The following is a 13378-nucleotide window of genomic DNA, read 5'->3' as shown; positions in this document are numbered from 1 at the left end:
CTCTCTCTCTCCTCTCTCTTTACCCCCCAACCCCACCTCTCTCTCTCTCCTCTCTCTTTACCCCCCAACCCCACCTCCTCTCTCTCTCCTCTCTCTTTACCTCCCAACCCCACCTCCTCTCTGTCTCTCCTCTCTCTTTCCCCCTTAACCCCACCTTCTCTCTGTATCACTCTCTTCCCCTCCTCTCCCTCTCTCTCTCCCTCTCTGTCTCTCCTCTCTTTCCCCCCCAACCCAACCTCCTCTCTCTCTCCTCTCTCTTTACCCCCCAACCCCACCTCCTCTCTCTCTCCTCTCTCTTTACCCCCCAACCCCACCTCCTCTCTCTCTCCTCTCTCTTTACCCCCCAACCCCACCTCCTCTCTCTCTCCTCTCTCTTTACCCCCCAACCCCACCTCCTCTCTCTCTCCTCTCTCTTTACCCACCCAACCCCACCTCCTCTCTCTCTCCTCTCTCTTTACCCCCCAACCCCACCTCCTCTCTCTCTCCTCTCTCTTTACCCCCCAATCCCACCTCCTCTCTGTCTCTCCTCTCTTTCCTCCCCAACCCCACCTCCTCTCTCTCTCCTCTCTCTTTCCCCCTTAACCCCACCTTCTCTCTGTATCACTCTCTCCCCCCTCCTCTCCCTCTCTCTCTCCTCCCCTCTCTCCCCTCTCTCCCCTGACTCCCCATGTCTCTCCTCTCCTTCTCTACCTCTAGGTTACAGTAGGAGTAGCAGCAGTGCATCTCCTCATGGGTTATGTCCCCAGCACCACTCCACAGCAGACCAGCTACAGCTCTGTTTCCACTAGCATGAACGGCTACACTAACTCTGGCATGACCACGCTAGGAACCTCACCCAACTTCCTCAACGGGTCAGCCACCAACTCACCCTATGCTAGTGAGTACCACACTACACTGTCCACACTACACACTAAACCCTCCACACTATGTACCCTATACCATTGAGTGCCACAATAAAAACCCTCCACACTATATCCTACGCTAGTGAGTAACACAAAAACCCTCCACATTATACCCTGCGCCCTACATCCCATGCCCTACAGTAAATGCCTATACTGTACCTCTCGAAATATATAGCAATGGATTTAAGAAAGATAGATTGCCAAAAGAGAGAGAGAGGTATAGAAGAGAGAAAAGTACAATGAAAAAGAGAGGGGCAGTGAAAGACCATCGGTTTCTTTAAGACCACCTTTTATCGGTGTGTTAGAACAGACTGTCTAAAATGGCTGTTCTCAGTCTCTCTCCTCCTCCCCCAGCTGTGTATAATGGCTGTTCTCATTCTCTTTCCTCCTCCCCAGCTGTCTATAATGGCTGTTCTCAGTCGCTCTCCTCCTCCCCCAGCTGTCTATAATGGCTGTTCTCATTCTCTCTCCTCCCCAGCTGTCTATACTGGCTGTTCTCATTCTCTCTCCTCCCCCAGCTGTCTATACTGGCTGTTCTCAGTCTCTCGCCTCCTCCCCCAGCTGTCTATAATGGCTGTTCTCATTCTCTCTCCTCCTCCCCCAGCTGTCTATAATGGCTGTTCTCATTCTCTCTCCTCCTCCCCAGCTGTGTATAATGGCTGTCCTCAGTCTCTCTCCTCCTCCCCCAGCTTGTCTATAATGGCTGTTCTCAGTCTCTCTCCTCCTCCCCCCAGCTGTCTATAATGGCTGTTCTCATTCTCTCTCCTCCTCCCCCAGCTGTGTACAATGGCTGTCCTCAGTCTCTCTCCTCCTCCCCCAGCTGTGTATAATGGCTGTTCTCATTCTCTCTCCTCCTCCCCCAGCTGTCTATAATGGCTGTTCACATTCTCTCTCCTCCTCCCCCAGCTGTGTATAATGGCTGTTCTCATTCTCTCTCCTCCTCCCCCAGCTGTGTATAATGGCTGTTCTCATTCTCTCTCCTCCTCCCCCAGCTGTGTATAATGGCTGTTCTCATTCTCTCTCCTCCTCCCCCAGCTGTGTATAATGGCTGTTCTCATTCTCTCTCCTCCTCCCCCCTACATTAAAGACGCTTAATTAAATCAATAAACTAATTGCAGGAGAAGCAATTCAATTCCAGCTCTTTGATTCTCTTCGATGTTAACACGAATTTGAACATGCTCAAACGGCCCAGCGATGACAGCAGACACTTTCAATCAAACACACACAGGGAGACATGCATGCATGCAGGCACACACACACACACACACACACACACACACACACACACACACACACGGACACACACGGACACACACACACACTACACAGACACTTTTGATCAATACCTTCCTGCTGGCCGGCTTAGTACTTCCAATTGTCATTAATTGATTTGTTAGATCCCCTTAAATGGATTAATGGCTGCGTCCCAAAAGGTGACTAATTCCCTACACACTACACTACTTTTGTTCAGAGCCCTATGTGCCCTGGTCAAAACGAGTGCACTATATAGGCTGTCATTTGGGACGGGCCTTATGACTTTACGTGCTTGTGGTGGGGGTTTGTCAGGACGGGCAGAGCTATAAAATGTAACCGAACATATTTTGTGTTTTGGGTACCTATCTCTTGTAATGTATCCACAATGTTCCCAGAACCTAATTAAAAGTTCTGGGAACCTTTAAAGAACTCAAAGGCTGCTCTGTCAACATTCTTGCAACATCAAAGGAATGTTTTCTGCACCCTGATACAAACATTATCTGAATGTCAGCACAACTGGACAGTTTTAGTGTTTTGAAAACCTATATCTTGTCATATCCCCACAATGTTCCCACAACCTAAAGAAACATTCTGGGAACCTTTAAAATAACAAAATAAATGTGTTCTAAGAACATTCTTACAACCTCAGGTTAATGTTTTATACAAAAATGATATAATCATCACCTCGCAAATTTGAGGAAAATGCTACCAAAGTTCTACCAACACTTTGACTGTAGTACTCGCGCTGGGAAAACATTGGACCACTGCTACTCAACTTTTCAAAATACCTACAAGGCCCTACCCCCGCCCTCTCTTCGGCAAATCTGATCATGACTCCATTTTGCTCCTCCCTTCCTAAAGGCAGAAACTCAAACAGGATGTACTCGTGCTAAGGTCTATTCAACGCTGGTCTGACAAATGAAAATCCTTGCTTCAAGATTGTTTTGATCACACGGACTGGTATAAGTTCCGGGTAGCCTCTGAGAATAACATTGAAAAATACACAGATATGATGACTGAGTTCATCAGGAAGTGTATAGGAGATGCTGTACCCACTGTGACTATTAAAACCTACCCAAACTAGAAACCGTGGATAGATGGTAGCATTTGCGCAAAACTGAAAGCGCAAACCACCGCATTTAACCATGGCAAGGTGACTGGGAATATAGCCTAATACAAACAGTGTAAAAGTAATGATGGACTGTCATTTCTCTTTGCTTATTTGAGCTGTTCTTGCCATAAATGGACTTGGTCTTTTAACAAATAGGGCTATCTTCTGTACCCACCCCTACCATGTCATAACACAACTGATTGGCTCAAACACATTAACAAGGAAATAAATTCCACAAATTAACTTTTAACAAGGCACACGTGTTTATTGAAATGCATTCCAGGTGACTACCTCATGAAACTGGTTGAGAGAAGGCCAAGAGTGTGTAAAGCTGTCATCAAGGCAAAGGGTGGCTACTTTGAAGAATCTCAAATATAACATATATTTTAATTTGTTTAACACTTTTTTGGTTACTACATGATTCCATGTGTTATTTCATAGTGTTGAAATCTTCACTATTATTCTACAATGTAGAAAATAGTACAAATAAAGAAAAACCCTTGAATGAGTAGGTGTTCCAAACTTTTGACTGGTACTGTACATAGACTTGGAATCACTTGCCACTTTAATAATGGAACACTAGTCACTTTAATCATGTTTAAATAATGTTTACATACTGCTTTACTCATCTCATTGGTATATACTGTATTCTATTCTACTGTATTTTAGTCAATAGCACTCATTGCTCAATCTACTATTTATATATTTCTTAATTCCATTATTTTACTTTTAGATGTATGTGTATTGCTGTGAATTGTTTTAGATACTACTGCACTGTTAGATACTACTGCACTGTTAGATACTACTGCACTGTTAGATACTACTGCACTGTTAGATACTACTGCACTGTTGGAGCTAGGAACACAAGCACTTCGCTACACCTGCAATAGCATTTGTTAAATATGTGATTTGATTTGTTGTCTGTAAAATATATAACAGCTGAACTGAGTCCTGGTGTCTGTAAGATCTATAACAGCTGAACGGAGTCCTGGTGTCTGTAAGATCTATAACAGCTGAACTGAGTCCTGGTGTCTGTAAGATCTATAACAGCTGAACTGAGTCCTGGTGTCTGTAAGATCTATAACAGCTGAACTGAGTCCTGGTGTCTGTAAGATCTATAACAGCTGAACTGAGTCCTGGTGTCTGTAAGATCTATAACAGCTGAACTGAGTCCTGGTGTCTGTAAGATCTATAACAGCTGAACTGAGTCCTGGTGTCTGTAAGATCTATAACAGCTGAACTGAGTCCTGGTGTCTGTAAGATCTATAACAGCTGAACTGAGTCCTGGTGTCTGTAAGATCTATAACAGCTGAACTGAGTCCTGGTGTCTGTAAGATCTATAACAGCTGAACTGAGTCCTGGTGTCTGTAAGATCTATAACAGCTGAACTGAGTCCTGGTGTCTGTAAGATCTATAACAGCTGAACTGAGTCCTGGTGTCTGTAAGATCTATAACAGCTGAACTGAGTCCTGGTGTCTGTAAGATCTATAACAGCTGAACTGAGTCCTGGTGTCTGTAAGATCTATAACAGCTGAACTGAGTCCTGGTGTCTGTAAGATCTATAACAGCTGAACTGAGTCCTGGTGTCTGTAAGATCTATAACAGCTGAACTGAGTCCTGGTGTCTGTAAGATCTATAACAGCTGAACTGAGTCCTGGTGTCTGTAAGATCTATAACAGCTGAACTGAGTCCTGGTGTCTGTAAGATCTATAACAGCTGAACTGAGTCCTGGTGTCTGTAAGATCTATAACAGCTGAACTGAGTCCTGGTGTCTGTAAGATCTATAACAGCTGAACTGAGTCCTGGTGTCTGTAAGATCTATAACAGCTGAACTGAGTCCTGGTGTCTGTAAGATCTATAACAGCTGAACTGAGTCCTGGTGTCTGTAAGATCTATAACAGCTGAACTGAGTCCTGGTGTCTGTAAGATCTATAACAGCTGAACTGAGTCCTGGTGTCTGTAAGATCTATAACAGCTGAACTGAGTCCTGGTGTCTGTAAGATCTATAACAGCTGAACTGAGTCCTGGTGTCTGTAAGATCTATAACAGCTGAACGGAGTCCTGGTGTCTGTAAGATCTATAACAGCTGAACTGAGTCCTGGTGTCTGTAAGATCTATAACAGCTGAACGGAGTCCTGGTGTCTGTAAGATCTATAACAGCTGAACTGAGTCCTGGTGTCTGTAAGATCTATAACAGCTGAACTGAGTCCTGGTGTCTGTAAGATCTATAACAGCTGAACTGAGTCCTGGTGTCTGTAAGATCTATAACAGCTGAACTGAGTCCTGGTGTCTGTAAGATCTATAACAGCTGAACTGAGTCCTGGTGTCTGTAAGATCTATAACAGCTGAACTGAGTCCTGGTGTCTGTAAGATCTATAACAGCTGAACTGAGTCCTGGTGTCTGTAAGATCTATAACAGCTGAACTGAGTCCTGGTGTCTGTAAGATCTATAACAGCTGAACTGAGTCCTGGTGTCTGTAAGATCTATAACAGCTGAACGGAGTCCTGGTGTCTGTAAGATCTATAACAGCTGAACTGAGTCCTGGTGTCTGTAAGATCTATAACAGCTGAACTGAGTCCTGGTGTCTGTAAGATCTATAACAGCTGAACTGAGTCCTGGTGTCTGTAAGATCTATAACAGCTGAACTGAGTCCTGGTGTCTGTAAGATCTATAACAGCTGAACTGAGTCCTGGTGTCTGTAAGATCTATAACAGCTGAACGGAGTCCTGGTGTCTGTAAGATCTATAACAGCTGAACTGAGTCCTGTTATCCCTCCTGTTTTCATCTGTTGACCAGTCCCCTTCTGTTCCTCTCGCCTCCCCCTCCTCTGTTCTCGTCCCTCTCTCTAACCCTGTCTCCTCCACTTTCTTCATTTCTTTCCTGCCCTCCCCCCCTCCCCCTCCAGTCGTTCCCTCCAGTCCCACCATGGCCTCCACCACCAATCTTTCATCCAACTGCAGTAGTTCTTCAGGCATCTTCTCCTTCTCTCCGGCCAACATGGTGTCTGCTGCGGTCAAACAGAAGAGCGCCTTCGCCCCCGTTGTACGGCCGCAGACCTCCCCTCCACTCACCTGCGCCAACGCTATTGCTAACGGACTGCAAGGTGAGCTAGCTTGTTGGCTGCTTAGCTTGTTGGCTGCTTAGCTTGTTGGCTGCTTAGCTTGTTGGCTGCTTAGCTTGTTGGCTGCTTAGCTTGTTGGCTGCTTAGCTTGTTGGCTGCTTAGCTTGTTGGCTAGTTATCATGTTAGCGAGGCAGTAATTAATCTATGGTCTGTTGGTGAGTTAGCTAGAGTCAATCCAGCTCTATACCGCTCTCCATACCCCCATCCCCTTTTATAACAATGTTGTTGTTTTCTTTACCCTCCTGTCCTACTTTCCCCTATTCTACTTCTTCCATCTTGACCCCCCCATATTTCTATTTTTGTCTCCCTCTCTTCCTCCCCTCCAGTAGATCAGTCTTTTGTGGACTCTAGCAAGTACTCCTCCTCCAGCTCTCTTCAGGGTCTGGCCTTCTCCTGAAGTATGTTAGCTCTCTCTGTCTCTCTCTCTCACTCCATTTAATCACCCATCCCTCTTTCTCTTCTCCTCCCTTTCATGGTCTTCTGTAGATGATATGCTTCACTCCAACCATCATGCCAACCACAGGATTTCCCTTCCTCTTTATTTGTCTTCTTCTAGTCTAGTTGTTTCTCATATGATCAGAGGGACCAAGTGGGGTGTTGCGGCTAATACTAAGCTAGCTGAAAATAGTGTAATAGTTTTTCCCTTCAGAGTGGCCTGTTGCGTTGACTTTGTGGGTCATAAGAAAACCTCTAAATCCTTTAGGTTGGTCACAGCAGGGAAACAGTGAAACATGTGCGAACCACTGCTTTAGTCTGCCATAAGGTCTATCTACTGCTTTAGTCTGCCGTAAGGTCTATCTACTGCTTTAGTCTGCCGTAAGGTCTATCTACTGCTTTAGTCTGCCGTAAGGTCTATCTACTGCTTTAGTCTGCCGTAAGGTCTATCTACTGCTTTTAGTCTGCCGTAAGGTCTATCTACTGCTTTAGTCTGCCGTAAGGTCTATCTACTGCTTTAGTCTGCCGTAAGGTCTATCTACTGCTTTAGTCTGCCGTAAGGTCTATCTACTTCTTTAGACTGCCGTAAGTCTATCTACTGCTTTAGTCTGCCGTAAGGTCTATCTACTGCTTTAGACTACCGTAAGGTCTATCTACTGCTTTAGTCTGCCGTAAGGTCTATCTACTGCTTTAGACTGCCGTAAGGTCTATCTACTGCTTTAGTCTGCAGTAAGGTATATCTACTGCTTAGACTGCCGTAAGGTCTATCTACTGCTTTAGTCTGCCGTAAGGTCTATCTACTGCCTTTAGTCTGCCGTAAGGTCTATCTACTGCTTTAGTCTGCCGTAAGGTCTATCTACTGCTTTAGTCTGCCGTAAGGTCTATCTACTGCTTTAGTCTGCCGTAAGGTCTATCTACTGCTTAGTCTGCCGTAAGGTCTATCTACTGCTTTAGTCTGCGTAAGGTCTATCTACTGCTTTAGTCTGCCGTAAGGTCTATCTACTGCTTTAGTCTGCCGTAAGGTCTATCTACTGCTTTAGTCTGCCGTAAGGTCTATCTACTGCTTTAGTCTGCCGTAAGGTCTATCTACTGCTTTAGTCTGCCGTAAGGTCTATCTACTTCTTTAGACTGCCGTAAGGTCTATCTACTGCTTTAGTCTGCCGTAAGGTCTATCTACTGCTTTAGACTACCGTAAGGTCTATCTACTGCTTTAGTCTGCCGTAAGGTCTATCTACTGCTTTAGACTGCCGTAAGGTCTATCTACTGCTTTAGTCTGCAGTAAGGTATATCTACTGCTTTAGACTGCCGTAAGGTCTATCTACTGCCATAAGGTCTATCTACTGCTTTAGTCTGCCGTAAGGTCTATCTACTGCTTTAGTCTGCCGTAAGGTCTATCTACTGCCGTAAGATCTATCTACTGCCGTAAGGTCCATACAGGTTGATAGAGGTGCTGAATTACTGACAGTGAGATGATGGATATGACTGCTACTCTTCTTCTCTTCCGCTTGCCATCTCTTCCCCTCTCTCCTTCTCTTTCTTTCTCTCTCTCTTTCCTTCCTCCCTTCCTCTCTTCCTCTCTCTCTCTCTCTCTCCCTCCCTCCCTCTATTCCTCTCTTCCTCACCCTCTCTCTCTCTCTCTCTCTCTCTCTCTCTCTCTCTCTCTCTCTCTCCCGCTCTTCTCTCCTTCTCTTCCTCTCTCACTCCCGTCCTCTCTTCCACACCCTCTTTTCCTCTCTCTTCCCCTCTCTCTCTCCCTCTCTCTTCCCCTCTCTCTCTCCCTCTCTCTCTCCCTCTCTCTTCCCCTTTCTCTCTCCCTCTCTCTTCCCCTCTCCCTCTCTCCCTCTCTCTTCCCCTCTCTCTCCCTCTCTCTACCCCCCTCTCTCTCCTCTCTCTTCCCCTCTCTCTCTCCCTCTCTCTTCCCTCTCCCTCTCTCCCTCTCTCTTCCCCTCTCTCTCTCCCTCTCTCTTCCCCTCTCTCTCTCCATCTCTCTCCCTCTCTCTTCCCCTCTCTCTCTCCCTCTCTTCCTCACTCCGCTCTTTCTCTCTCTTCCTCACTCCGCTCTTTCTCTCTCTTCCTCTCTCTCTCTCTCTCCCTCTCTCTTCCCTCTCTCTCTCCCCATCTCCCTCTCTTCCTCTCTCCCTCTCTCTTCCCTCTCTCTCTCCCTCTCTCTTCCCCCCTCTCTCTCTCTCTCTCTCTCTCTCCCTCTCTCTTCCTCTCTCTCTCTCTCTCTCTCTCTCTCTCTCTCTGTCTCTCTCTCTCCCTCTCTCTTCCCCTCTCTCTCCCTCTCTCTTCCCCTCTCTCTCTCCCTCTCTCTTCCCCTCTCTCTCTCCCTCTCTCTTCCCCTCTCTCTCTCCCTCTCTTCCTCACTCCGCTCTTTCTCTCTCTCTCACTCCACTCTTTCTCTCTCTTCCTCTCCCCCTCTCCCTCTCTCTTCCTCTCTCCCTCTCTCTTCCCCTCTCTTCCTCTCTCCCTCTCTCTTCCCCTCTCTCTCTTCCTCTCTTCCTCTCTCCCTCTCTCTCTCTCTCTCTCTCTCCTCTCTCTTCCTCTCTCTCTCTCTCTCTCTCTCTCTCTCTCTCTCTCTCTCTCTCTCTCTCTCTCTCTCTCTCTCTCTCTGTCTCTCTCTCTCTCTCCCTCTCTCTCTCTCTCTCTCTCTCTCTCTCTCTCTCTCTCTGTCTCTCTCTCTTTCTCTCTCTTCCTCACTCCACTCTTTCTCTCTCTGTCTCTCTCTCTCTCCCTCTCTCCCTCTCTCTTCCCCTCTCTCTCTCCCTCTCTCTTCCCCTCTCCCTCTCTCCCTCTCTCTTTCCCTCTCTCTCTCCCTCTCTCTTCCCCTCTCTCTCTCCCTCTCTCTCCCTCTCTCTTCCCCTCTCTCTCTCCTCTCTTCCTCACTCCGCTCTTTCTCTCTCTTCCTCACTCCACTCTTTCTCTCTCTTCCTCTCTCTCTCTCCCTCTCTCTTCCCCTCTCTCTCTCCCTCTCTCTCTCCCTCTCTCTTCCCCTTTCTCTCTCCCTCTCTCTTCCCCTCTCCCTCTCTCCCTCTCTCTTCCCCTCTCTCTCCCTCTCTCTACCCCCCTCTCTCTCCCTCTCTCTTCCCCTCTCTCTCTCCCTCTCTCTTCCCCTCTCCCTCTCTCCCTCTCTCTTCCCTCTCTCTCTCCCTCTCTCTTCCCCCTCTCTCTCTCCATCTCTCTCCCTCTCTCTTCCCCTCTCTCTCTCCCTCTCTTCCTCACTCCGCTCTTTCTCTCTCTTCCTCACTCCGCTCTTTCTCTCTCTTCCTCTCTCTCTCTCTCTCCCTCTCTCTTCCCTCTCTCTCTCCCCATCTCCCTCTCTTCCTCTCTCCCTCTCTCTTCCCCTCTCTCTCTCCCTCTCTCTTCCCCCCTCTCTCTCTCTCTCTCTCTCTCTCTCTCCCTCTCTCTTCCTCTCTCTCTCTCTCTCTCTCTCTCTCTCTCTCTCTCTGTCTCTCTCTCTCCCTCTCTCTTCCCCTCTCTCTCCCTCTCTCTTCCCCTCTCTCTCTCCCTCTCTCTTCCCCTCTCTCTCTCCCTCTCTCTTCCCCTCTCTCTCTCCCTCTCTTCCTCACTCCGCTCTTTCTCTCTCTTCCTCACTCCACTCTTTCTCTCTCTTCCTCTCCCCCTCTCCCTCTCTTCCTCTCTCCCTCTCTCTTCCCCTCTCTTCCTCTCTCCCTCTCTCTTCCCCTCTCTCTCTTCCTCTCTTCCTCTCTCCCTCTCTCTCTCTCTCTCTCTCTCTCTCTCTCTCTCTCTGTCTCTCTCTCTCTCTCCCTCTCTCTCTCTCTCTCTCTCTCTCTCTCTCTCTCTGTCTCTCTCTCTTTCTCTCTCTTCCTCACTCCACTCTTTCTCTCTCTGTCTCCTCTCTCTCTCCCTCTCTCCCTCTCTCTTCCCCTCTCTCTCTCCCTCTCTCTTCCCCTCTCCCTCTCTCCCCTCTCTCTTTCCCTCTCTCTCTCCCTCTCTCTTCCCTCTCTCTCTCCCTCTCTCTCCCTCTCTCTTCCCCTCTCTCTCTCCCTCTCTTCCTCACTCCGCTCTTTCTCTCTCTTCCTCACTCCACTCTTTCTCTCTCTTCCTCTCTCTCTCTCCCTCTCTCTTCCCCTCTCTCTCTCCCCCTCTCCCTCTCTTCTTCTCTCCCTCTCTCTTCCTCTCTCTCTCTCCCTCTCTCTTCCCCTCTCTCTCTCCCTCTCTTCCTCTCTCCCTCTCTCCCTCTCTCTCTCTCTCTCTCTCTCTCTCTCTCTCTCTCTCTCTCTCTCTCTCTCTCTCTCTCTCTCTCTAAGTTGGGGGCCATGTGACGCAGCCTTGGAAGAGCTGGTTAGACCACAGAATAGCATGAAGAGATTCTGAAAACACAATGAGCTGTTTCAACTGCAGCCTGTGTGTTCCATGTTGGCTGAGACACAGAGAGATGTTATGGTTTTGAAGGGGCGAGAAAGGGCGAGAGAGAGAGTTCTTTGTACACCAGATGCTGGAACACATTTGCTGTTATGTGACTGTTCTGATGAAACACAGACTGACCTCTCTGTTTCCCTCTCTTTATTTTTGTAATTCTCTCTCTCTCTACCTCTCTCTCTACCTCTCTCTCTCCCTCTCTCCCTTGCTTTCTCCCTCTCTACCTCTCTCTCTACCTCTCTCTCTCCCTTGCTCTCTACCTTTCTCTCTCCCTTTCTACCTCTCTCTCGCTCTACCTCGCTCTCTCTACCTCTCTCTCTCTACCTCTCTACCTCTCTCTCTCTACCTCTCTCTCTCTCTCTCTCTCTGTACCTCTCTCTCTCTTCCTCTCTCTCTCCCTATACCTCTCTGTCTCGCTCCCCTTCCTCTCTTCCCACAAACAGTGATTCCCGGGATGATTGTTCCATCCATGAAGATCTGTGAAGGTTGAGGATTTGGGAATGTTGACAGGAAGAGAACATGTCTGATGTGTCTCTGTGTCACACTCCTACCCTCTGGACCGGAATAGAATACTGAACTCAAAATGGAAGCCTTGTTAAACTCAGGCCTTTGTAGAAGGAATCTCATTGGAAGGAAGAAGGATGAAGAAGAGGACGAAAATAAAAATGTTGATGTAATTTCCTTTCCCGGTGAATTTGTGAACCTTCTCAGACACAACTTGGAGTCAAATAATAAAGTTATTTAAAATGAATAGAACTGAATTGAACAGAATTTGATTTAATGGAATTGACAAAATACTGTATAATGCCTCATGACCCTGTCCACACCCCAACTGAGTGATAATATGTATGACCTCATGACCCTGTCCACACCACAGTTCATTGACAATATGACTGACCTCATGACAAAAGCATTTATTTATGTTTTCTGTGTATTTATTGGTATAATGTTTAAGTTTGATATATTGTATGCCTTCTTACAGACTGTAACACGTACAAACAACACTGAAGCTGATTGGCTATGAGGGTTTGTGTAAGTAGATAGCTCCAACATGACTGGATGGGAGTTAACAGGGGTTGGAACAAAGTTGTCTCGTATCAGTTTACATTTACTAACTGTAAACAATGTATAGCCTCAAAACACGGTTAAACTTAGAATTTCCATCTCATGGCTGGTCAGTCCTTTCATCCATAGCCCTGTCTATGGATTTGAGAGTAGTTACACATCTCCATCTCTCAACTTTTTGCTGAAACATTGGTGGGGACAATAGTTTGTTATTAATTCAACTGCGGAATGCCCCTTTAAATGTTTTAAAACAGACTGAGCTGAAAGAACTGAACTTCTACAATGTTGATGAATATTTTTGCTGCTTACTTATCAAAGAAATGCAATCAGAGATGTGCGATTCCCTTTTCATTTCAAGCAGAAAACACATTTTTATAAAATATCAGATTAGAAGTACTATTTATGTAATATATTTGTGTTTATAAATATCAAATTGATGGGTTCATGATTGGATTTATTTTGCTTTGTTTTACCGAAGTTATACTTTAAATATAATATAAACATGAATATGTTTTTAGGCAGCTCTCGACACAGATGGTCGTTTCACTGTCAAGCTCTCATCTACTCTATACTTAGCAAGAAGCACGGATTTGGAGACAAAAGGGGGAGTTCTGTATAAAGTTCTCATTTAAGTCATGTATTTATCTTTTGGATGTGTACATTTTGCATTGCTTCTTGACCCTAATTCTGGTTTTTCTGTGTTAGTTTATCAGTGTCAAAGTGTCCCAGAGTTCTGTTTTGTCACCCACTATGTAAATGCGATCTCATATTTTATTTACATTTTATTTTGTACATAGTTTATTTTGTGCTGTGTTGTCTAGCCATGTTATTTACCATCCAAAAATGTTGTCATTTCTTTCATTATTTGTAGGTTAATAAAAGTTTCGTTTTTCCCGATTTTAAAATGTTTTACATTTTATGTCCAAAAGCAGCATCTTATTCAGATAGCAGTTAGTTTGGATCTCCACCAACTGTCCTTTTCTAATCTAAACATCAATCCATGCTGAACTTTACAGTATTCACAGAGTCAGGCACTTTATTCACCATAGTCAACTGGTTCCTCCTCTCCCTCTCCACCGCTTTTCCCTCTCCCTCGCATTCCTTT

The 13378-nt window shown here is 46.1% G+C and overlaps 1 protein-coding gene across 1 annotated transcript in view; it reads left to right on the top strand.

The window, feature by feature from the left end:
* The window catches only part of LOC109905924 (transcription factor COE1-A), a 116240-nt gene extending 103062 nt beyond the window's left edge, over positions 1–13178 (top strand). Inside the window, exons 12-15 of the mRNA XM_031791349.1 lie at positions 697–877; positions 6174–6371; positions 6717–6788; positions 11652–13178. Of these exons, the coding sequence (XP_031647209.1) occupies positions 697–877; positions 6174–6371; positions 6717–6787 (450 nt within the window). The 3' untranslated portion in view covers position 6788; positions 11652–13178. The remainder of the gene's footprint in view (positions 1–696; positions 878–6173; positions 6372–6716; positions 6789–11651) is intronic.
* Positions 13179–13378: the final 200 nt, after the last annotated feature.

The sequence above is a fragment of the Oncorhynchus kisutch genome, linkage group LG15, assembly GCF_002021735.2.
Source record: "Oncorhynchus kisutch isolate 150728-3 linkage group LG15, Okis_V2, whole genome shotgun sequence".
NCBI classification, from domain to species: Eukaryota; Metazoa; Chordata; class Actinopteri; order Salmoniformes; family Salmonidae; genus Oncorhynchus; species Oncorhynchus kisutch.
This window is presented reverse-complemented; position numbering and strand designations above follow the sequence as displayed.